The following is a 26,157-nucleotide window of genomic DNA, read 5'->3' on the forward strand; positions in this document are numbered from 1 at the left end:
AATTTGTGCATCATAAATAATTCTTTTTCCTGTCTTAAGTTTGGTCCAGAAGTACCTAGTCAGAATCCTTGAGAGAATAAAAAATGCATGTAAATTTTATTATGTGTGCTGAGGCATTATTTTCAGACTTTAGAGAGTTGATGTTGAATTCCACTTTAAGTATACCTAATCTGTCTGTTTGATTTATTTCTACAAGGAGGAAACTATGTGATTTGGTTGTTAAATTCAATTCAAGATAGAAAAAAAATGTAATGGTCTCATTGAATATTAAAGCAAGCTCCTTTCCCCCCTTAGGATGTGATTTCACTCTATACTCTAGGCCTGCCTGGAACTTGCTATAGCTTCCAGAATAGTGAGATAATAGGAATTCTCCACAACACCTGGCAAGGAAAGATCTCTCTCTCTCTCTCTCTCTCTCTTTTTGTGTGTATACATATACATATATATATATATATATATGAAGAATGTAGTTTAGAATTTGGAAGATGTTTTCAGCTGTGGTTAGTTTAAGCCCAAGTTATTTCATCTCGTTGGAATTTTATATTACTTTTACTGCTACAAACTAATAAATAACCTCCCCCAAGTCCCCTAAAATTCTGTATTTAAATTACCTTAATTTAAGTGAATGTGAACTTTCCACTTGTACAAATTTTCTCATGTTATAAACCAAAGTTAGGCTAATAAAGAATTAAAAAGCAAGCAAGATTGACTAGTTCTCAGCCAAATACTATATCATATAAATTCAAGTGGATACAAATCTTTAGGGATTTCTAGTTGACTAATTTGTTTTCTTATCTTCAATATATTGGTTTTCATTTAGAACTAAAATCATATCTGGACAGATATTCACAGATTTCTCAAACACTGACCTGAGGGAATTCTATTTGTCCACAGTCCTCTCTGATCTGTTCAAATGCACCCTGGGTTCTGATTTAGCTTCCTCTTCATCTGCATTCATCAACTTCAAGTGTCCAGGGTGACCTCTCATTTCGCCATGAATGCTATCTCTTTCAATCAGTTAGAATGGCTGTGTGTTTTACAGCTGATTCATGATGATAATTCCTTTCCTGGGGAGCAGTTGTCCTGCTGGGATGAGAAAAATGGAGTGAAGTTTGCTTTTGCAGTTCTGTTGTCACTCAAAGGTTGGGAGAAAACCCAAACTCTTTAAGTTGCAGGATTTGTCAGTGAACTTTGCCAGGCCTTTTACTAAAACAAGAACTTAAAAAGGAAAACTCTTTTCAGAACTTTTAGGGAAATGGAATCTGATTTTGTGTTTCCTTCTGGTGTGGGTTCTAAAGACTAAATTTACTGCAGAAACTGGAGATTCCTTAACACTGTTGCTATTGTTTGCACAGTATGCACTGGTTACTCAAAGGAAAATGGATGTGCCTATCACAACAGACGGTACCTCTGTTGTGAGCTACCATAGTTCTTAGCTTCTGAAATACTCGAAGGGCTACATGTTAACACTTGTTGGCAAATGATGGAACCTTTTGGAGCTGAAGCCTAGTGGAACAATGTTTGGTTATCGGGGTGGGTCCTTGAAAGGGATATTGGAACTATTGCTTTTCCCTGTTTCTCTTACTTCCTGGCCAGTGGCCTCCTCTACTAAGTTCATGCTCTTACCATGGTATTCTATGCTGCCACAGGTCCAAAGCAATATGGCCCAGTAACTGTGGACTGAAATCTCTGAAAATGTGAGCCAATGTAATAACACACCAATGTTTCTGTTAGAGTACTGAGTATAAGGGAAATGGAGCAACAAAGCTGAAGAAACGTAGTAGAGTTTGGCTATTCTGTAAAATAGTCAGGAAATCAAAAATAACTATAGCTCCCTCAAGGACAGGAGCTGTGTGAATATGAATGGTTAGTTGCCAGGAGAGTGACAGCACTAATTCCCCTTGAGTAGACTTTGATAGTGAGAGTGTGAGATGAGCCATTCAGAGTGCTGGGAGTTTTAGGACTTCCTGTGCTGTGGCTTGGAGCAGGGCTCATTTATCAGACACCTGGTTCCTGTTTGCATTCCACCGATGTGGAGAGAGGGGAAAGCTATGGGTGTCATCCATGAGGTTTAGGAGAAACTGCTCATCTGGTAAGAATGCATTGAAGAGGTATTTATGAATTGCTCACAGGACTTAGTACTCATTTTGGGAGACAGTGGTTCTTATGGAATCAGTACTGGGCTCAGTTTAGATATAGATGGCATGTAGTTATGGAATCCAGCGCTTCTTGAGCAGGGTTTGTGGCTATGAGTGTTGGGTAAATGGTAGGAAAAATAGCTTCCTATCAAGTTCATTCCATAAGCTCCTGCAAACCTTTTAGGATATTTCAGGATATGTGTCAGAAACTAAAAGTCCTTTGAATGGCAATTGAAGTCTGACACACAATGAGTGTGCACTGTTTCCAACTCAGTTAAAATTGTGTCATATAAGTCAATTCATGTCTCAATGAAATGAACTTATGTTTTTCATAATGAATTCTCACTAACTCTCACAGCTTAATTTGGTGCAACTAAATCCTGTATGTAGAATGTAGGTACACAAACAATTGAAATTTATTCTTTCCAAATCTTATGACATTGTTTAAAAAATGGCAGACTCCAACTCATTTCTTGGAGGCAGACCCATCAGACATCTTTTTTTTTTTTTGCCAGTCCTGGAGCTTGAACTCAGGGCCTGGACGCTATCCCAGAGATTCTTTTGATCCAGGCTAGCACTCTACTACTCCAGTCACAGCACCATGTCTGGCTTTTTCTGAATAGTTTATTGGAGATAAGGGTCTCATAGACTTTTCTGCCCAGGCTGGCTTTGAACCATGGTCCCTGATCCTATCCTCCTAAGTAGCTAGGATTACAGGAGCGAGCCACCAAAGCCTGGCTGTCAGATATCTTTTATACATAGTTTGCATAATTGCAAGGGTCAAATCAAGTGAAAAATGCTTTGAATGTAATGAAAGTCTCTGCAGATGGGAAATAGTATTTTACAACTTTGCAGTTTTTGATAAGGGAATATCAAGTAAATATTACACTGTTCAATAATTCAGCTTTTTCCTTCCTTGCTTCCTTCCTTGCTTCCTTCCATTCTTGCTTCCTTCCTTCCTTCCTTCCTTCCTTCTTCCCTTCCTCTTTCCTCCCTTCCTCCCTACCTCCCTTCCCCTTCCCCTTTCCCTACTCCTTCCCCTTCCCCTTCTCCTTCTTCCTCTTCCCTCCCCTGTCTCCTCCCTCCCCTCCTCTCTCTTTTTCTCTCTTCTTCTTTCTCTAGTCCTGGAACTTGAACCCAGGGCCTTGGTGTTTTGTTCAAGGATGGTGCTGTAATTCTTGAGCCACACCTCTATGTCTAGCTATTTGCTGGTTAATGGGAGATAAAAGTCTCAGACTTTCCTGCCCAAGCTGGCTTTGAACTGCAATCCTCTGATCTCAGCCTTCTGAGTGGCTACAATTATGGGCATGGACCACTGATGCTCAGCTAGTAATTTACCTTGGAGTCCTTAATATGTCTGTTTGGGATCAGCCTTTTAAATCTCGAAAAAATGCTGTAATAAAAGATATGAGGAGGAATTATTTGTTTTAAAGATGTTGGAGAAAGTAGATTCCTGATAATGAAAGGAGTGACTGATCAAGATGTATTTATAAACTGCTATATTAAATGTCAACTCCTTTGCACGACTACTTAAAGATAATAAAAAATGAAACTGAGAAAGATAAAAAAGAATTGTTGTGTTCTGGAAAGTTCAAAAAGACTTGGCCTCCTCTCTATTGCCTTTGCAATGTGGAGAAATACGGTACTCCATGGATATTTTGAAGCTATTTCTTGTTGGGGTTGCAAGCTTTTATTTTTTGCTTCCATTGGATTAGATTTGTGCCTGATGGTGTGTTGACTTCAGTGTATGCTCTCTTATTTCTTGAGTTAAAATCTTCTAGAAATTGGCGATGAGACTGTTCTTTCTTGTTTCCTGTAGTAAGTGACTTGGTAGATTAAAAAAAATCATTTCCTGCTTTGGGGTGGGATTGACTTGTAGATAGTTGCTGTTATTTGGGGGTATGAGGTTCTAAGACCATTGAAAATGAATCCAACTAGGTGCTGGTGACTCATAACTGTAATCCTAGCTACCCAGGAGGCTGAGATCTGAGGATCATGGTTCAAAGCCAGCCATGGCAGGAAAGTCCATGAGACTCTTAACTCCAATTAACCACCAGAAAACTGGAAATGGTGCTATGGCTCAAGTGGTAGAGCGCTACCCTTGAGCTGAAGAGCTGAGGGACAGCACCCAAGCCCAGAGTTCAAGCTCCACAACCGAGAAAAAGAAAAGAAAAGGAAAAAAAGAAAATGAATTCACTTGAATAGATAAACAAGTTTCATTAAGCAGGAGCGGGAGACAGTTTGGAAATTTGTCTTGGTAAAATGAATATTAACACTAGTAGTTTCTTTTATCTCATATGCAACAGAATTAAGGTTATAATTTTACCTAACAATTTGAATCTCAAAGAGTGAATCAAATGCTAAGTTTTGGTGATATGATAGATATTATATGACAAGATTGCATGGTGAAACTATGATATTAATCATTTCATGTTTGCTCTCCTAGTATTTCAAAAGGCTTTAAAATAACTGCTTCATCGAATTCCTCAGGAGACGCCTGTGATATTGAAATGATTCTCTTTTGAAATACCCATCTGTCATCATTCTTGTCAGTTTTCTTCTTTTCTACTGTGAATGGGTCTAGTCTGTTAGATCTTTGTCTGTCAATGTATTACACAGGAGTGGGGAATTTTCTGAACTTTGTGTTATCTTTCATCTTTCCAAGATGGGAGTTTCTCTTTGCAATTTGAGTTTTTCTGATGGATTTGCAATATCAGGTTGGCAATATAACCAAGCTAAACCCTTGGGTTAAGCAGAAATTACTAATAATGGAGTCTAATTCTTATGGTAGTTAATTAACAAAACATAGTCTCATGTTATAATGAGGTCAACTTGGTAGATATTTATACCCGGAGAAAGGTTTTAGCACATTGTCTGACATATTTTAGAAATGTTTAAAACCTACTTTTATATTCATCTTACTAAAGTTTCATTGTACATGCTCTATAATGGCAAAAATATACTAAAGACTAAATATTTAGAATTAAAAATTAGCACTGATTTCTGAAACAGACCAAATATTAACCAGGAAAAGGAGCATGAAGATTTAAAGAAATATTCAGTGGTGATGAAATATACAGTAGATATATTTCAGAGAAAGGGTTCACAAGGCAAACTGTTCTTGGACAGGGTAAAGGAAATCTGCCTAGGAGCTTTGGTAAATACAGATTCAGTTTTAAGATAAGGCTCCTGTCATTGTTAGTTCCATTTTTATGTTTTCATTGTATTCTGACCTTTTACTATGATAGGAATGTTATTAATCATGAGTAAATAGTAAGAAATCATTACCACTAGAATTAAGACTTCATATTTCATCATCATCTTTATTTAATGAACACAAGACTGAATACTGAATATACAAATTGTATAAATGTTTCTCATCTATATATAGAATCAGAATGAAACGAAATGAAAATGAAAATGGAAGTGTCTGAAACTGGAAATGTGTTTGTAATACAAACACATGTTATAATACAAATTATGTTAACATAATAACATTCTTTTAATGAATTTTCCCTTTAAACATTTGTTGAAGTAGCTAAGAAGCTACTTGTAGAAATTTCTAGTCATTTTAATTTAAATTTTTATAATGACCACATAACTATATTAGTGACTATTACAGAAATATAAAATTTTAAATTATTGTTCTTTATTTTAATGCCAAACACATGATATCACAATCATTGATCTAAACACGAATCAGAAATTTACCTCCAGATTAAAAGAAGTCAGACATTTGAAACTGAAATTTTCTTGCAAGGAACAGTTACAGATCTCAACAAAAAAGTTTCTTTTTAATGTATTAGTTATGATAAGTTAGGTCGTGGAAACAGATTATAACAACCAAAAACGGACATGCATTGCACATGCAAGAGTCTAGTGCATGTATCCTGAACTGCATACAGTGATGTTCAGTGGAGGGATTTCATTCCTTTTTGATTGTGGACCCAGGCCCCTTCCCATTTGTGCCTCTTCCCTTTTTTCTGTCATTAATTGTGTGATCTTAGGGGGCACTCAGTAAGGGTTTATTTCAACAATAGGTAGGTACATCTGTGTCTTTCTGTAATTGATAGAAGACTCTTTCCAAGCTTCTTTCTAAATTGATCCATACTAACATTTTAGATAAGTTCAAAATACTCTTTTCCCCATACTGGGCCAAAGAAAGAACAAAGGAAAATATGGATATTAATGTAATGAATTAGCTTAAAATGATCTGGTTTCAAAATAAAATAGGTAACGATATTGTATTCTTACATATGCATGTGTTCATAAATACTCAAAACGTAGACACAGAGTATCTATCGATCCTGACCAGGAGCCTAGAAAACAAAGGAGACTTCATTCAAGTTATATTTAGATCTACATTCATACTTGTACTCTTTGAACTTAATCTATACATATATTGCTTTTTAATTTTTAACCACATTTTGTGCCAGTCATGGGTATTCACTCAGGGACTGGGCTTTGTTTCTTAGCTTTATGGTCAAGGCTGATGCTCTGCCATGTGAGCCACAGTCACTTCCTATATAGATTTTTTTATTTTATTTTTTATTTTGTTTTTGGGTCCGGTCGTGGGGCTTGAACTCTGGGCCTGGGCGCTGTCCCTCAGCTCTTCAGCTCAAGGCTAGCGCTCTACCACTTGAGCCACAGCACCACTTCCGGCTTTTTTTCTTTTTGCTTATGTGGTGCTGAGGAATCGAATCCAGGGCCTCAGGCATGCAAGGCAAGCGCTCTACCACTGAGCCACCTTCCCAGCCCCCTATTTAGATATTTTAAAAAAGTATATTCTTAAAATAAAAAATGTAATAATTTTTAAAACAATCCTACTTCTAAGTAGACGTATAATTACATAGAAAAATTTTACTCAGGGCTGCCAGTATGACTTAATGTTAGAACATTCCTGACTAGCATTCCTGAAGCTCTGGGTTTGATCACAAATTGAATCAAATAATCAGGCATTACCTTTTTCTCTTTTCCTGACTTAGGGCTCCAACATTACTGACACCTGCACTGAAATGCTGATGTGTGGAGTCTTACTAAAAATCTCTTCTGGAAATATTCAAGAACGAGTGTTTTTTCTTTTCGATAACCTTTTGGTGTACTGCAAAAGAAAGCACAGGTAAGATCATCAGCAGGCCATACTTCAGAAATGCCTTTCATTTGTCTCATGGGGTTCCCCATTTGCCTCTGAGCCCCCCAGAGCTTAGCACCTTACCAGCCCATGCGGGCCTGCCACCAGCTTGCTGGCCCTGATTGAATGTCACTACCATCTCAAGATACTACCTCTTCACAGCCTTCCTGAGAAGAGGCGTTTGTTCCTAACCCCAATGCTTTAGTAGGAGATGCTGTCATGTCTGTTTGCCCTGTTTCCTGATTCTCCTTATAAACCATTTCCTTCTTTTCCTTTGAGAATCCTGTAACATGGAAGTTCAGACATTAGCCTTTCCTGTTCTCTGACTTCCCTGGGAACTCCATTTGTACAGAGCAAAGCATCTCCCTGCTCTACACGGGTTCAGGGATTGGTTAAGTTCTTTGACCACTTCATTTGCGTCCTACTCTAGTTGCTGTTTTAGAACTGTTGAAAATTCACATAAATGATCTAGCTAGAATTGGGGCCTAAAAGCCCATAGTCTCTTTACCTGCAATGATCCTTACCCTGATTACACCTGAGCCACCTGTCCTATGGTTGTACCTATAGTTTGTTAACTCCATTAGAATGTGTATTTGAAGCATGCCAACCCAAATACCACTCTCATCCTCCCAGCTCTCTTTTCCTGGTATCCCATTGAAGTTATTTTTTGATTTTATAGCTGTACTCTGAGTATCTCCTGTAAAAGGAAAAGGATGGTCTTAAGGTTTTGCTTGTTTCCATAGTGGCATTTAACTTAGTTGAATATCGGTGTGTGTGTGTGTGTGTCCATATGTGTCCGTGTGTGTCCGTGTATGTCCGTGTGTGTCCTTGTGCTTGAGCTCAGTGGCTGGGTGCTGTTCCTGAACTTTTGTGCTTAAGCATCACACTCTTCATTTAAGCCACAACTCCAGTTCTGGCTTTTTAGTGCCTAATTGGAAATAAGCATCTTGTAGACTTTCCTGTCCAGGCTGGCTTCAAATCACAGTTCTCAGATCTCAGCTTCCTGAGTAGATATGATTATAGTCTTGAGAGATAGATGCTTGGCTTACTTGAGTATTCTTAAGACATGATCTACACCTGGAATATAATGGTTTTCATGCATTGCTACCAATAGACTTCATGCAACTGAGGGCACATGACTAGTGGGTTTTGAGTGATTGTGTATGCTATGTTCAGAAGTCAGGAAACTGTGTCTAAACATTTTCTGGCAGATTGAGATTGCAACACCAGCTGAATTTATGGTGGACATAGTATATGTAAAGGTTTAAAATATTCAGCATTTCTTTAAAAATAAAGAAGAACTTTCAAAAGGATTTATACATGTGTTAAGAGGCTTGTTCAACAAGCATACGGTAATTATATTGTAAAAACAGTATAGAAAAAGATTTTGACAGCTGGGTATTTCTCAGCTTAAGAACCTCTAGTACAGTCTCTTTCTTTGAAGAAGGCTTTGAAGAACTAATTGAGTTTGTTTGTCAGAGCTTGAAAAAAATAAGACATTACCAGCTACTGAAAAATGAGAAAGGAAGGTAACAGAAACCCAGCTCATCATTGACATAACCAGGCTTTAGGGTCTGCTAGTTTGACAATATTGGTATGTTGAAGAAAACTCTATAACTATTTTCTCACCTGAACATAATGGATTTTAAAAATTAGTTTATGTTTACAAGGCAGGGGTCATTGAGACATCTTTACACTTGTATATAATGTCTCTCATCAAACCCAACTCCTCTATCACTCTATTTTACCCCACGGACCCCTTTTAAAACAATTTGGACAGGTGTCATTGTCCTATTACTCTTTTATGTTTTAAGAATTACCTTTAAGTAGGTGTACAAAAGGGTTTTGTTTCAAGATGTCAGTTTGTGAGTACAATGCATTTTGATCAATGTCATCCCTTTCAACTTTCTCCCCATCTCTCCCAACCCTAACCATCCCCTCAATTTACGTTTCCATTTTCATACATGTACACAGAATCTTATGTCCATATTCACCAACGCTTTCTCTTTATTTATCTATCCACCCCTCTTTGACCGAACCTCCCCACAACACATATTTTCCAGCTTCCTGGAGTTCATTATTTTAAACTGTAAGTTTGTTGTTCAAAGGCATTAGAACATTAGAATCCTTCCCAGCATTTATTAGACACAGTTGCGTTTTTTTTAGAAGCTCTTTATCCTTTCCCTTTCTCTCTTTTCTTCTCCCCCTAAACAGTTCCATCATTAGAATCACCCCCTCCACACACACATATTTCTACAGGTGTAATACCTAAGCACATCTCCATGAATATGTGTGGTTTTTAGCTTCCACACATAAGTGAAAACATATAATATGTAGGTTTGGGGGAGCTTCTTTTGTTAATCTTGGCTTATCTTGTTCAGGATAATGTTCTCCAATTCCATCCATTTTCCTGACAATGGCATGATTTCATTATCTTTTATGGTTGTATAATATTCAATAGTATATATGTACCATAGCTTCTCCATCCATTTATCTGTTGTTGTGGGGCCTGAACTATGGGCCTGGGCACTGCCCCTCAGCTCTTCAGATCAAGGCTAATGCTCTACCACTTGAACCACAGCACCGCTTCCAGCTTTTTCTGCTTATGTGGTGCTGAGGAATCGAACTCAGGGCTTCATGCATGCTAGACAAGCACTCTACCACTGAACTACCTGCCCAGCCCCTTGTTGTATATATTTAAGACAGTGCTTAAGTTAAAAAAAATCCTAGTGTTGCAGTTATATCCTGCACATTAACTGGTACTGTTATGAATGAGATGACTCAAGGAAAATCATCAAGCTCCAAAATCTTTTGATAATGTTGATTGAATTCATGCTATTATGTTTTAAAATAATGTCTTAAAGTATATTTTGCATTATTTTATATTAACCTTACTAACAAAGTCTTTGTGGTTCCATTCATTTTAAGACGGTTGAAGAACAGTAAAACATCCACAGATGGACATAGGTACCTTTTTCGTGGCCGAATCAATACTGAAGTGATGGAAGTGGAGAATGTGGATGATGGCACAGGTAAGTGATTCCTGGGTTTAGATTGCCAGAGCTGGGCATTATCAGCTTAGCTTCTTGGGAGCCTGGAAATAGGATCCAGGATCCAGGCCAGCTTTTGTAGAAAAAGCCTGAGTCCCCTTCTTTAACCCATGGTTGGGAGCACTATTGATTGCAGCTTTTCATTGTAGTTTGGTGGGAGGCTGAGATTTCCACAGAGGGCAGCTAGGTGAAGCCTGTAAGACCGGAAGCCTGAAAGTAGGAAGATTGTGCCTCAGGGACATGCCCTGGCTACAAGCAAAACTTTATCTTAAAAATAACCAGTTGCCAAGGAGCTGGAGGCCCAACTCCACAGTGTTTTCCTAGCCAAGCAAGTAGGAGGCCTTGAGTTCAAACCCTAGAACTATCCCCTCCCTCCCTAAAGAGAATTATCACTTGGATAGAATTAGAGCCTAGGAGTATTTTCTAAGTAGAGGAAGGGCAAAGGTAACATAAAGGAATTTCTTCTCTGTGAATGTAGAAATGTATATTTGGCAGAAACGCATTAGTATTTAAACAAAAGGTAGTGAGAAATAGCTAAGTAATGTTTTTACCTGACAGTGTCCATTTAGCTTTAACCACACAGGACATTCACAATTCCTGGTATATAAAGTCAGTGTGAGTAAATAGCTAAGGATAAGTGAATTGATTCTCTTTCAGTTATACACTATAGTGTTATTAATTAATTAATTTATTTATACTAGGGGCTGAATTCAGGCTCTGGGAATTGTCTCTTAGCTTTTGTGCTCAAACCTAGCATTCTACCACTTGAGCCATAGCTCTATTTCTGGATTTTTTTTTCCTGGTTAATTGGAGATGAATCTCATAGACTTTCTGTCTGGGCTGACTTTGAACTGTGATCTGCAGATCTTGGCCTTCTAACCAGCTAGGATTGTTTATTATACTATGTTTTATAGCTATAGGTATTATATTTTTGATTGTATACTGTATTCAACACAGAGTATAACAAGCTAGATTTTTTTTTTTTTGGGTCCGGTTGTGGGGCCTGAACTCTGGGCCTGGGTGCTGCCCCTCAGCTCTTCCGCTCAAGGCTAGTGCTCTACCACTTGAGCCACAGCGCCACTTCTGGCTTTTTTCTTTTTGCTTATGTGGTGCTGAGGAATCGAACCCAGGGCCTCATGCGTGCAAGGCAAGCGCTCTACCACTGAGCCACCTTCCCAGCCCACAAGCTAGATTTTTTTGAAGTTGTACAGTTGTTACTATTATGGATAGGTTGTCAGTTTCCTTATAATGAGGAATTATTCATGGTGATGTGTTATATAATTTTAAGTACTCATTTAAGTGCACATTTTAAGTGCTTTTTACACATAAGTTATTGCATTCTGTTATGAATGTTTTACAAACAAGCTCTTGAAATGATTAAACACAGGTATTGAGTAAAATGAATTCAAAATAAATTTTTCTTTTTTTTGAAAAAAACTATAAATTAAATGCTTGGCAATATAAATCCCATTTTTCTCCAAATGATTTTAATCATAATTTAATATGTATACTAGGAAAAATAATGAGATGAAATAAGTATATCAAGTCTTGGAAAGTGATATTTATTTCCACATAGAGAAATGGCTCTGTAACCTTCAGTACAGTAATTGATTGACGTGCAGCTCTCCTTCATTCTTTTCACTTATATTCATTGTCCTTCTGGGGTCCCAGAGGGAAGAACAGTTATCATCTCTCAGGGGTACATGTAATCAAATCTCCATCTGTCAGTATGTTATCCCTTTTTTGGATGTTGGCAATTTTTATTATTGTAATTAATATATATTAATTGTATATTATTAAGTGTATTTCATTTGACATCTCCATGTATGCAGGTATCATCTCCACCTAAATCCATGCAATTCCATATATATATGTAGTCTACCTGTTCTTTCTTGGTTAACTTACTTTTCCCTTCACTACTTTAAAGTCATCATCATCTTTATTGATCTGTATTTCCCTGATGGCTAAAGTTGTACAGTACTTTTTCTTATATATGAGCATTTATAATTCTTTTTTTATTGTGAAAATACCATGCAGGGGGGTTACAATTACGTAGGCAAGATAATGAGTACATTTCTTATCAAGCTTATTGCCTCCTCCTTTATTTCCCTTTCCCATCCCTTCCCTTCCACACTCCTTCCACCCCTCCCAAAGTTGTAAAGTTCGTTTTTCGACATAACAATTTGTACATCTCATTGTTGCAATGGGTCCACCTGTATCCCTATTTAAATGATTTGCTTTTTCCCTTCCCCTCCACAAATTATACCAACATCAATTCTTCATTTGAGAAGTTCATTTGTCTGTCCATTTTTTGTGCTCATTTGTGGTGTCATTTATTGACTGAATCAAACTTTTCCCTTCCCTTCCCTTCCCTTCCCTTCCCTTCCCTTCCCTCCCCTCCCCTTCCCTCCCCTCCCCTCCCCTCCCCTCCCCTCCCTTCCCTCTCCCCCTCTCCCTCTCCTACTGTTCTGTCTCATTATCTCCTCTCCCCCTCCTTCCTTTTTCTCTCCTTTCCTCTCTTCTTTTCTTTTCTTCCCTTTTTTCACTTCTCTTCCTTGAGACATATTACTATATCCCCATACTGGCCTGGAGCTCATGATTTTCAGGACTCTACATCTCATTTGTGAGGATAACACTCCTGTACTGACATTTGTGATTATTTTTTCTTCTGTTAACTTTTTGAGTTTTTTTAAAAAAATATATTCTCTATGAGTCCACTGTCTAGGAACAGTTGGCAAAGGTTTTCTCCCATTCTGTTGGCTGTCTCTTTGCTTTGCTTTCCTGTCTCTTTTTCTTTGCTGAGCAGAAGCTTTTTAATTTAATGTAGTCCCATATATCAGTGCTTGCTTTTGTATCCAGGCTACTAAAATCCTATTCTAGTAATGATGGCTTGCACCAATGCTTTGAAGTAGATTGTCCATGTTTCCTTCTAGTTTCAGGTGTTATATTAGATCTTCATTTCATTTGTTAGTTGATTTTTATAAAACAAGATGATAGAGGTTTAGTTTCTGTCTTCTATGTGTGAATATCTAGTTTTCCCAGCTCCAGTTATTGAAAAGTCTTTCTTCTTTCCAAAATATGTTTTTGACACCTTTGTAGAGACTTACTTGGAAATAGATTAGTAGGTTTATTTGTAGTCTTCTATTCTATTCCATTAGTGTATGGTTTTTTATGTTAGCCTTCATGCTGTTTTTGTTACTTTGGCTTTTCATTAATGGTTAATGGGAGATGAGAGTCTCACAGACTTTCTTTCCCTGGCTGACTTCAAACCATGATCCTCAGATCTCAGCCTGCTGAGTAGCTAGTATTACAGGCATATGCCACAAGCACTTGATGATTTTTTTTTTCTTTTTTCTATTTTTTTTTTGAAAATGTGATGATGTTTTGATAGGGATTGTATTGACTTTATAGGTCACTTTTAGTAGCATGGCCATTTTAATAGCATTCATTCTCCCTGTTTATAAAACATGAGAAGACTTTGCTTCAAGTATTTTTAGTTTGTTTCTTCCCTGTTTTTATTGCCATTGCAGAGGTCTTTAACATTCATGATTAGATTTTTTTTAATTAATTTTTAAAATGACGCATACTGGTTTGAACTCAGGGCATCAAGTGATAAAGCCACATCTCCAGCCCTTTTTTGCCTTGTTTTGTTCTCTAATAAGAACACATACATTTGCCTGGGCCAGCCTTAGACCAAGATCCTCACTCCTATTCCTTCCTTCCGTATAGTTAAAGTTAGGATTATTGACATGCCTGGCCAGTTAGATTGATCCTATGGTTTTTGTTTTTTGTTTTTTTTTTTTTTGAGGCTCTTGTCAGTAAGATTAATTTCATTCTCAGACTTAGTTATTGATGAAAAGGACAGAAACTGATGTATGTTCGTTGATGTATGTATTCTGCTATTTTGCTAAACTTATCTAAATTCACTTTAGGATTTTCTGACTCACATCCTTTGTTACATAGAGATAATTTGATGTCCTTTCATACTTGAATTTCTTTTTGTTTCTTGCCTTATTACTCTGGCTAAAAATTTTAAATAGTGAATAAGAGTGGTGAAAAGCAGACATTCTTGTCTCATTGTGATTATAGAGGAAATGCTTTCGAAGTTTTCCCATTTAGTTTGTTGTGGGTTCTTCCAAGATAGCCCTTATGCTCCTTCTACGCCAACTTTCTTTAGGGCTTTGAGTATGAAGGGATGCTGAACATTTTGCAAAGGTTTTTCTGTATCTATTGAGATGATTATGTGATTTTTTAAATCCTGGAGTATGGTTCTGTACTATGTTATATTTATTGATTTGCATATGCTTAGCCTTCCTTACAGACCTGAACTGAAACCAATTTGGCCACAGTCATGATTTTTTACTGCCTTGTTGAATCTGATTTTGAGTATTCTATTGAAAAATGTTGTTTTAGAATCAGAGTGATATTGGCCATGTAGAATGAGTGTGGAAGCATTCTGTGCTTTCTATTGAAAAGATAGTTTATGGTTGCACATGCTTTTGTGTGTGTGTGTGTGTGTGTGTGTGTGTGTGTGTGTGTGTGTGTGTTAAGTCCAGTGTTTTTGCTGGTTAATTAGAGATAGAATCTCTTGGACTTTTCTGCCCAGGCTAGCTTTGAATACTGTTCCTGAGGTCTCTCCTCCTGAGTAGTTAGGACTACAGGCATAATGCACTGACACTCAGTTTTTAATATATGTTTTGAAATAAATAAGAGGCAGTTCTGAACTTTGAAGAACATGTGTACATGGTATACATACTTTACAAGGTAGTAAATTACATATACTACATATTTATGCCTATTATCTGTATATACATATGTATATATGTTTATGTATGTATCCAAATAGATACACATAAACATATTTATGTACATATATTTTTAATTACATATATTTTTTTTTTGGTCGGTTGTGGGGCTTGAAACTCTGGACTTGGGCGCTGTCCCTCACCTCTTCAGCTCAATGAGAGCACTCTATCACTTGAGCCAAAGCACCACTTCTGGTTTTCTAGTGTTTTATTGGAGATAAGAGTCTCACGGACTTTCCTGCTCGGGCTGGCTTTGAACCACGATCCTCAAATCTCAGCCTCCTGAGTAGCTAGGATTATAGTGTGAGCCACCAGCACCCGGCTTTTACATGGATTTTTTTTTTTTTTTTTTGGATACAGGGTACTATGCTGACTAAGTTGGCTTAGAATTGTGATCTTCCTGTCTTATCAGGAGTGCTGGATTACAGGCCCATCCCACTGTACCCAGTTTATTTATGAGTTTAAAATAGATATGAGAAAACTATCATGCAAACTTTTTATTTTTGTTTTTTTTTTGTTGGTCTTGGGCTTGAACTCTGGGCTTGGGTGTTGTCCCTGCGCTCTTCAGCTCAAGGTGAGCGCTCTACCGCTTAAGCCACAGCACCACTTCCGGTTTTCTAGTGGTTTATTGGAGATAAGAGTCTCAAGGACTTTCCTGCCCAGGCTGGCTTTGAACCGTGATCCTCAGATCTCAGCCTCCTGAGTAGCTAGGATTACAGGCATGAGCCACTGGCCCCCGGCTCATGCAAACTTTTTAAAAACAACTTATTTCTTCACTTAAAATTCTGTGACACATGAGGAAGATGTCTTTTCAAACAAAGACATTTTTCTTTTCCTTTACTTCAGACTAACCTGCAATTTGGATGTGTACCTCAATATTTAATAAAGTAACTTTTATTTACTATTTTTGATTGTTATTATAAAGGTGATATACAGAGCAATTACTATTTCATAAGTCAGGTAATGCATATATTCCTTTTTGGACAATGTCACCTCTTCCTTCATGCTCTCCCAGATTTTCCCTCCCAATCCTGCTGACAAATTGTATAGTTTATTTTCAACATAGTGTCTACTGAGTATAGCAATTTCTGTCAAGCCTTTAACCTAGGTACTTAAAGGGCTTTGCAAGTATGTTTCATAAATCTTTACCCACAAATATTTTATTGCCTAAGATAGGAAAAATAAAGACATAAAGGTGTTTGAAACAATTTTGTGAGAGAAGCTGTTCTTTTCCCCCCAAGTAGTATAAGAGTGAATATTTCACCTGTTATTTGTGATAGTACATGTAAGAGCCAGCTAATGATCTCATTTTCTGTACATTGCAGATAGAGTCACCACAGTCAATTATATGCTCCCATGTCTTTTTGGAATTTAGCTGTATACATACTAGAGGAAGTTTGAATGCACAGACTGGAGTGATCAGACAGGGCTTCATAGAAGAAGTGGGTGCACTCTGAATACAGCAGAGAGGCAAGTAGGCTTCCTTCATGGGATCCTAGCTCTGAGGAGTATATTTGTATTTACTGGTGCAAAAAGGAGAGCAGCAGGACGGGGTAGCTCACATTAGTAGGCAGTGGAACGTTGCATCAGTTAGATTGGGTGCAGATTAGAAAATAAATGTTTTACCAAATTCATTGGTGAGACACCCAGACATTTTTGAGTAGAGACTTGATAGAAAGTAACTGAAGGACAAGTTAACAGGGTGTGAAGAAGACAAGAGTCCAACGACAGTAATGAAGGAAGGGCGTTCTAACGATGCCTGGCCCAGAGCACATGCCAGTGTAATGTCCTTGTCTTGCTGGGTTTGGTACATGAATTTGTGTTTCCCTGTATCCTGTGGGATGAATTAGCAGTGCTCATTTCTAGTAAACTCAGTGTTGCTAATTACACAAGCTGCATGTAGTTATTGTGGCTTTCTTTTTTAAATCAGTTGTGCAAGCTTTACTTAACTAACCATAGGCTCTGGTCTTTTCACGTGACAAGTTGGGCCAGAGAGTTGAGACAATGTATAGTCTAGAATTTAAATTTTTTCCCATCAGTTTATCAAACTTTCTGTTTTTGCATAGCTCTTGGAGAGTCTGGAGGATAATTTTGAAGTAATATTTATTTTCCCACTAATGCTTGTTCATGCTTGATATGACGTGAATGATAAGATTGGGCTAATTTGTATAGATTATGGACATGAATTCAACATAGAATGATAACAAAAGAACAAAAATTCCTTCAAGATGGCTTGTAATTTCTTTACAAGGGGAAAATCCTCTGCCTATATGAATCTCTACATGGGCAGTTGTAACTGACAATTCATAGGCTTAAGGCACATATAGGAAATGCAGATTAACATCGTAATACAATCCGATTCAGACTCAAAAAGCCCACAACTGCGCAGCATCCCTGTCTTTGGGGGACTCACAGTCCAAAGGCAGATAACATGTAATGTTTGGCACTAATACAAAAGACCATGAAACCAGACTTCGGGGAATTGAATGCCAAGAATATCTGTTTTCACTGAAAACTTACTAGATAAATCAGATCATTGAGAGGCCCAGCACCAAGCCAGGAAAGTGCCAGGAAGTTCTTGGCAAAACCACTGTTAGCAGTCGGGCTTAGCTCTCCTGTCCTGGCTGTTGCCACTTAATGGCTTTCAGAGGACACAAAAGAAAAGTGTCATTGCACTTGGGGTCAATGCTGATGCAGGCCTTTGTTTCCCCCGCTTTCTATCTTGACCTCTGTGGTTGGCAGGGAAGGTTGTGCCAGTTAATGTTCTTTCTAAGTGGCATAATTATTTTCTTCCTGCTGTTGGGAAGAGTTGCTGGAGAGTATCTTCTGGTGACATCTCTAACCCATTATAACAATTTAGACACAATTAGGAGAAGATTTTGAAAAAGACTATTAAATGTCAATTTATCCTCAGAGAACATCATTTTGTGAATTGTTATTCATTTGGATTGTATCACACTGTGTGGTTTTAAGGAGTACATTTCAACCAGGGCAGGGGTAATGTTTCTTCATTGATGTGCTTCCGTTTGTTATAGCCTCGGTGTTCCATGTGAGGTGTGTTCTGCTGATTTATCCTATTCTTATTGTTCTTGATATTTAATACTGAAGAATTGTTCTGTGGGTATTGATCGTCTCAAAACGTGGAGTATTATTTGCAGAGAATATTACAGAGACAAAATGAATTTAGTACATGTGTGTTTGAGTATTAAGGAAAAACCTCTTTTTGCTTTAGAAACTTGAGAGCAGTATTGTCATAGATAGAGCAAGTAAATATTTTTGTGGTGTTTAATTGCATTGTAATATATTAATGTGTGTTACAAAGGTTTCATTATTAAACAGTAGCTGCATCTGACACATACAAACATTTCATTAATATACGTTTATATGAACATATACACATATATACACACACATATGCATGTGTATGTGCATGTGTTTGAACTTGGCCTAATTATCTCACTTGACATTTTTTTTTCTCTCACAGCTGGCTCTCTACCACATTTTCAGTTTTGTAGTTTGCTGGATAATTGAAGTTGTAGTCTCAGAGACTTTTCTGTCAAGTCTGGCTCTGAACTTCCATCCTGTAATTTATTTTCGTTCCAGCCTCTTAAGGAAAATTGCTGGCAGGAGCCATGGGCACTGTGTGTGTGTGTGTGTGTGTGTGTGTGTGTGTGTGTGTGTGTGTGTGTGTGTGTATACATATAGCCATACATATATGCATGCATGCATACACATATATGTATATACTTATATATAATTTACCTTCATTTTAAATATATGTATAATTAAATTAACATAATAAAGTTGGTTACATTATTTTGCTTTTTTTTGTTGTAACTGTTGGTTGTGGGTCTTGAACTCTGGGCCTGGGCGCTGTCCCTCAGCTTTTCAGTTCAAGGCTAGTGCTCTGCCACTTGAGCCACAGCACCACTTCTGGTTTTCTGATTGTTAATTGGAGATAAGAGTCTCACAGACTTTCTTGCTTGCGCTGGCTTTGAACTAAGATTCTCAGATCTCAGCCTCCTGATTAGCTAGGATTACAGGCATGAATCACTGGCACCTGACAGTTAAATTATTTTGAAGAATTCAGTGGCTATAGAGCTTTCATGAACTTAATTATGTTGATGCAATATTATATATCACATTTTAATCATCGACTTCCTCTTTGACTTTTCAGCTGACTTTCACAGTAGTGGGCACATTGTTGTTAATGGATGGAAGATACATAACACAGCAAAAAATAAATGGTTTGTTTGCATGGCAAAGACACCTGAAGAAAAGCACGAATGGTTGGAAGCCATTTTGAAAGAAAGAGAGCGACGAAAAGGTGGGTGTATGCACTGGGAACCATTCATTCTTTCTAGAATTTTAAGTTGGCTTGAGAACAGATAATAGAAATAAATTAGGAAAAAATAGTTTGATGGTTGGTGCTCACCTTTACTTACTGTGTCAGATGAGCTACAAACTAGTGTATACTTTTAACAGTCACATTCAAGTTGTTATAGGAAAATCTTGAGTTGTTTAATGTAATTATACTACAGCTCATGATGTCCTTTGGTTTAATTTTACCTTACAATTTTTTCAGCTTTTCTTTTCTTTTCTTTTCTTTTTACATCATTTTTCCTACCTTTCAAGTCTTTCTTTAATACTTTATCAGTCTACCTTTAAAAGACAGACTTCAATACTTCTTAGACCAAATAAGCTTAGCTTCCTAATTAGGATTAGCACTTTGTGTGTATGTGTTTTATATAGATTATATATGTATATATGCTACATATATGTCTGTTATCTACATATATATTACATGTAAACAATAGATGTTCAGGTAAACTTTAAATATTATTAGATTGTTATTGACTATAAGGCAATGTAACCAATAAGCAACTTGTTCATATAGGAGTCTTAGTTGAGATTTGATTTTATGAAAGTTTTCAAAATGTCTTTGGTATGGCAGTATTTAGCTCACAGACTTTATATGCAAAAAGACTCATAATTTAGCTCAAAAATAGAAATGCTTGCATTTCTTTCCCTCCTTCCCTCCCTTCCTTCCTTCTTTATTTCCTTCCTTCCTTCCTTTCCTTCTTTCTGGCCATTCTTCCCTTTTAGTAGTACTACAGTTTGCACTCATAGTCTCTCATTTTCTAGGTAGATGTTCTACTACTTGAGTGACTCCCCAGCCATTTTGCCATTTTGTGTTACTTATTGTTGGGTGAAGTCTCATGTTTTGGCCTAGCCAGGCTTCAGATTGTGATTCTCCTGTCTCTGCTTATCAAATAGCTGGTGTTACACTACATCTAATTAATCTAGTTTATTGATTATGATGGAGTCTTGCTAATGTTTTTCTCTGAGCTGACTGGGAACCTTATATTATCTCTCTTTGCCTCCGTAACTGGGATTATAGGCATGTGCTATCTAGCTTGGCTTATCGATTGACTCAAGTATCAAATCAAATAACATAAAAGGTGATTGACAGTCTGTCACCTCTACCAGAATGGCTATGTTCTATCCAAGACAAAAAATGTGGAAGAAAATAAAAGGGAATTCTACAAAACTCTTTGTGGTATTTCTTCAGGCTCTATTCTGTGGATTATTCACACTTACTGATAAATTTTCATTGGTCTTATGTTGTAGAATATATGAATTTGTAGCTTGGAAACCTGACAAACAATTCAGTAATTTTTGAAACATTGTTTCTTAGTTCCACCCACTGATTGAGTATAGGAGTTCCAGGATTTCATCTTTGGCACTAACAACCTCTCACTGGTTAATCTAGTGACATTATATTAACTTCTACTTCTGTCCTGCCAGTTTCCCAACTTTATGTTTAGCCTTTCCCTCCTTGCTTCTACTTCATACTCATATGCCACCCTACTCCCTGGACTTGGCTCAGTACTTTCAGTACTGATTCCTCTCCACTTGGAAGCCTTTGCTCAATAGGTACCCTCATCTCCACTCAGTTGTTCTCATCAAACACCGTCAGGCATACTGACTTTTCTCCTCCACACCTACATTACCCAGTTGCTGTGACCTGCCAATAATACCTGTTGTCTATTCCTCTCATTCTCCTCCTCACCCTGTAGCCCCTTCCTGCTTAGATGTTTGTAGTTTCATCCTAATGATCTTCCTCTTGTTAACTATCCTGCTTTCAATGTGTTTCCCACACTGCCTCTGAGCTTAGCTCCCAAAGTAATCAAACCATTTCTTCTGTAGTACCCTGCCTTTCCCTACCTGCTGAATAAAAAACAGTACCCAAGAAATGATGTCAATTGAAACTATCAGGACTCCAGCCTAACCCACCAGCACATCTGTCTTCTTGCTTACATCCAGGGCTGCCTCTGCACTGCTTGATATTACTCTTGTGAACACTTTCTCTAGAAATACCTTTTCATTCATATGTGCTTTAACATGGCTGCCTGTGAAAGATCTCAACATTTTCAGGTACAGATGAGGTATCATCTGTATTTGCTTCTTCGGTTTCATGGTTTGCCCCCAGGCTGTTCCCAGGGCTACCCTGTCCAGTTATCCAGTCTCATCTGCTGTTACTTGACTAGCTAACTCATGGACCTTTGGGGCAGCGTTGTGCAGTCTTCTGCCCCAGAGATCTTTCTTGATTCTCTCTTGATTACAGGATGAACTTGAAAATCAGGCCCGTCTTACCACATTGTCCACACAACCTCCAGCTTTCAGTAAATACTTATTTTATGAGCAAATCAGTGAGTTATGTGATGACTCTTTTCTTTTCTAATTTCCGATAGATTTAAAATTAGGAATGGAGCAAGACACCTGGGTGATGATCTCTGAACAGGGTGAGAAACTTTATAAAATGATGTGCAAACAAGGGAATCTGATCAAAGACAGAAAAAGGAAACTGACTACGTTCCCTAAATGCTTTCTTGGAAGGTAGGCTTTGCAGTTTGTCGGTATACATTTCATTTATATTCTCTCACATGTTAACTTTTCCTTTGTTTTATTTCTCTTTACAAAAAAAATCTTTTAGTATTTTTTCCTCAAATGTCAAACTTTGAACTTGTTCCCTTTTCTTTCCTGGCATCACACCTCTAACCTTGCCTTAAAAAAATTGCTGTTATTTGAAATTGCTGAAAATAGAGGGGTTACAGTTATATAAGTCAAGGCTAGCACACTACCACTCGAGCCACAGCCCACTTCTGGCTTTTTGGTTGTTAATCAGAGATCAGAGTCTCACTGACTGTCTTGCCTGAGCTGGCTCTGATCTAAGCCTCCTGAGTAGCCAGGATTATATGCATGAACCACCAGTGCCCAGCTCACCTTTCTTTTTGATCATTATTGTGTTGATAGAATCTAGTGGACTTTTTTTCATGGGCTGACTTTCAACCACAATCCTCAGTGTCTATGCCTCCTAAGTAGTTAAGATTATAATCATGAGCCACTAGCACCCAACTAAAATAGTTCTGAATACTTCTTTATGATTTACGTGTTTTGGGCTATAGTGATAAAAGATAATGGACAGAGAGCCAATGTCATAACAAAATAACTTTAGGCATTCAGTCATTTATCCTGGGCTCCCAATTTTATGATATACCAGATCTAAGGATAAAACAGAGGTTGGGCCAAAGCAGGGGAGGATAGGAAGGCCATTGTTCTGCGAGTGAAAGGATGGCGAGCCTGATACTGAGTGTATATAGGTAAGTCTGAAAGTCAGAGTTAATAGTGGTCCCAGTAACAAGGGAATCCTAGAGGATTGAAGACATGCACTAGAAACTCCCAATTAACTCAAAATTTAGACAGCTGAGTTCAAGATGAAAGTATAGGGATGTAGTCTGAGAAACTTAGTCATGGAAGGATCCAGGCACTATTGTCTACAGTACAACATGGTTCCAAGGAGATCACTTCTCTGGGAGACACAAAAATACCCAGGATATATCATATCCAGTACTGTACTGAGGGTGCTTGATTCATTTTTTCCCCCATTTCACTAAAGACATTGTGAAATTAATAAATACAAAGATGTTCACTTTATCAATTAGGTTAAGTATATTCCATGCCTTGATTTGCTTGGGAGGATTATTACAGATTTTACCATTTTCTTTTTTGGCAGCAGATAATCACAAAATTAAGGGCAAGGAGATATACCATAGATCACAAGTTATTTAAATACAACTGGTGATAACAGGGGACTGACTACATCCTCTGAGCTGTATGATGTTTTGCTGGAATTTCAAATTTTTGCTTTCTAATTTTTTTCCACACACTTGATCAAAACCATGTGTAAAAATATCTGCAAGCAAGGCAGATATTTGTTGTATGTGTCAGTTGGTTTCCCAGTGTTAAATGGTATCCCCTGTCTAGTTACGTCAGTACAGACCCGAAGGGAGGGTTTCGCCTCTTGTTCTTCTTTCGCTAGGCTCTGTGTTGGATAGTTTCTGTACGTAATTCCTAATGCTGTAATTCATAGGAGTTTCATACATTTACACTTTTTTAAGATGTAGAAATTGGGTAAGGGACCTTAGCAGTTCATACAATTAAGGGAATGCCAATAGAAATTCCATACAAATAGGTTAAAGTAGCAGTTCAATGTATTGATCTCAATCAGAATGTCTCAGTTCAAGTCCTGATGTCACCTCTGCCTAGATTAGGGACTTGTAGGGGAGTGGGGAAGGGATTTCTATTTCTTCTGGAAACACAGAGATGATTGTAGTGTGTACCTGCAGTACCCATCAGGACGTCCTTTTAACTAGCAGTGAGGATATACAATATAAACATAGACTACATCTGCCTGCCATCCCCAACTTTGAAACATAGAGGCCATGAAATTCCTGGCTGAAGGGCAGCATTGACTCTCTTCTCCAGAGCAGCTGGTCACACAGCTGCCCAAGGCAACAGCTTAAGTCCCAGTGCTGTGCTCTGTCACAGTTCCCCAAGCGATAGCTTTTATACAAAGAAAAGGACACATCCTGCTTGGCATAGAACGTGTGTGCATCAACAGGACAGGGTCTCCTGTAATAACTCCATGGGTTTTAACTGCCAAGGTTCTCAAAAGGAGATACCCACTGGGCAAGAGAGTCTCTTTAAGTGATGTCTTCCCATCAGGATTTTATAGGCATGTAATATAGGGGTCATAGGCATGTGATATTATGGGTCATTTTTACTTTAGCAATACTGACAGCTTACTTTCTTCATGTGATCAAGTATTTTGGGAGTAACAAAGCTAGAGATTTGTCCCAGGTCAAATGTGTACTTTTTTCAAGTGAAGGGTTTTGCCAATCCTTTATACTTACACAATCTCAGATAATTATCATGCTCATTAAGGATTTGTCTGATGCATAGGATAGACCTACAAAATGTCAGCTGTGGCTTTCCCATAATAGCATTGTATAACTGCATCCTAGTTCATATTGGCGATTGAATCTGAGTGGATTATCATCATCATCCTTAGATAAGTTGTTGGATTCTACCTGTTCCTTGAGTAAGTCCCACAATAAATCCACTTGTCTGCTTCCTTTTTACTTCTTGTTCAAGTTGGGGAAAACAAGTCCTATCATTTATAGCTGTATTTAAACTTCTTATTTTCCTAATTCAAATTTGTCATCCTCAGAAGTTTGATGACAAAATGGGAAAATCATGCTTTAGTTACATATCAGCCATCTCAACCCACGTGTCAATCACGAACATTTAATGAGAGCTAATTGGTATGTCATGCCTGTGCTGAGTTCCAGACATCTGGTTTCATCTTTTGATGGTACTGTGCCATATTATATTACCAATGAAAACATGCAGGTGTCAGAGAGGTCATGAAGCCAATGGAAGGAAAAACAAGATTTGGATCTGGGTTGTCTTACTACAAAGAATATCATCATAACACCATACTTCACTATCTCATAGCCTTACATTTTAATTTTTTTATTCTCTTTTCATTCTTTCTGATATTCTTGGTCTTTCTTTTGGACAATTCTTATTTTAAAAAGTTAGAAGAAGGCCTTTTCCATTTTTTCATGCGTTTATGTAGATTTCTTAGCCTAGATGATCGAATTTTAGAGTTTTGTATCACTTGGTTATTTGACGTTAGATTTTTATGTTGCTTTTGGTTTTGAAATAAATGGAAAAGTAACTTCCTGATACTCTTCATAGTGTTGATTCTTCTTGCCTCTAGGCAAAAACAACAAGGAAAACAAAAACAAAAATAAGAGAGAAAGAAAGAAAGCCAGTCTGCAACAAATTTGTTAATTACCGTAAAATTTTTAATGTTAGATTGTTTAATGTATGTACATTTTAAAAATGTATAATAGTATGTTTATTTGTAAATGGTCTCTGAACTAAGCATTTTCCTCATAAAATCACATGATTATTGGTCTTGTTATAGGTAGTAGTCTCATAATTAAAACTACTCTAACATTTTCACTTTGGATTTATGAGAGGTCTCAACAAGTTGAATTGATTATTAGTTAAGTGTCATTTAGGAGATTGTCAATATACAGGTGCATATGGACTTCAGAACAGAGTTTTAGCTTCTTTGATTTGGGCCTTACATATGTGAAAAAATATCTTCTGGCATGCATTACAAAAATCTTTTTTTTGTATTTTGAGGCTCCTTTTGTGGTTGCTTCATGACTACATAGTACATATAGAATTTCTGGGAAAAATTAATTATCTTTTTCATTGGCTTATGTCACAGTGAATTTGTGTCATGGCTGTTGGAAATTGGAGAGATTCATAGGCCCGAAGAAGGTGTTCACTTGGGACAAGCATTATTAGAAAATGGAATCATCCACCATGGTAATTATTTAAGTAATTTATTTAATATCAGAATTCACAAATTTCCATATCTTACTTTCAATGACCAATGATTTGTTTATAATTATCCATATTATAGGACTCTTTTCAATCTTTTCTGTATCTAATATATATAGAATAGTGTTTGAGAGATCAGAGGCTTAAAGTAAAGTTGTCCAACTTAAAGTGAGCAGCTGCAGCAACAGCAGGAGTTAAGATACAGGTAAAGTGTTTCGGGACTGTGGAGGAGAGATAGGTTTCTCTAACTTGAAGGCAATGCCATC

The 26,157-nt window shown here is 37.4% G+C and overlaps 1 protein-coding gene across 1 annotated transcript in view; it reads left to right on the top strand.

Annotated features, from left to right (window-relative positions):
- Prex2 (phosphatidylinositol-3,4,5-trisphosphate dependent Rac exchange factor 2) overlaps nucleotides 1–26,157 on the top strand; it is a 255,031-nt gene that overhangs the window by 88,219 nt on the left and 140,655 nt on the right. Inside the window, exons 7-11 of the mRNA XM_042666524.1 lie at nucleotides 7,124–7,257; nucleotides 10,198–10,301; nucleotides 19,302–19,451; nucleotides 21,880–22,024; nucleotides 25,776–25,876. Coding sequence (XP_042522458.1) covers nucleotides 7,124–7,257; nucleotides 10,198–10,301; nucleotides 19,302–19,451; nucleotides 21,880–22,024; nucleotides 25,776–25,876 — 634 coding nt within the window. The remainder of the gene's footprint in view (nucleotides 1–7,123; nucleotides 7,258–10,197; nucleotides 10,302–19,301; nucleotides 19,452–21,879; nucleotides 22,025–25,775; nucleotides 25,877–26,157) is intronic.

This window comes from Dipodomys spectabilis, unplaced genomic scaffold, assembly GCF_019054845.1.
Source record: "Dipodomys spectabilis isolate Male_0828 unplaced genomic scaffold, ASM1905484v1 ptg000015l, whole genome shotgun sequence".
NCBI classification, from domain to species: Eukaryota; Metazoa; Chordata; class Mammalia; order Rodentia; family Heteromyidae; genus Dipodomys; species Dipodomys spectabilis.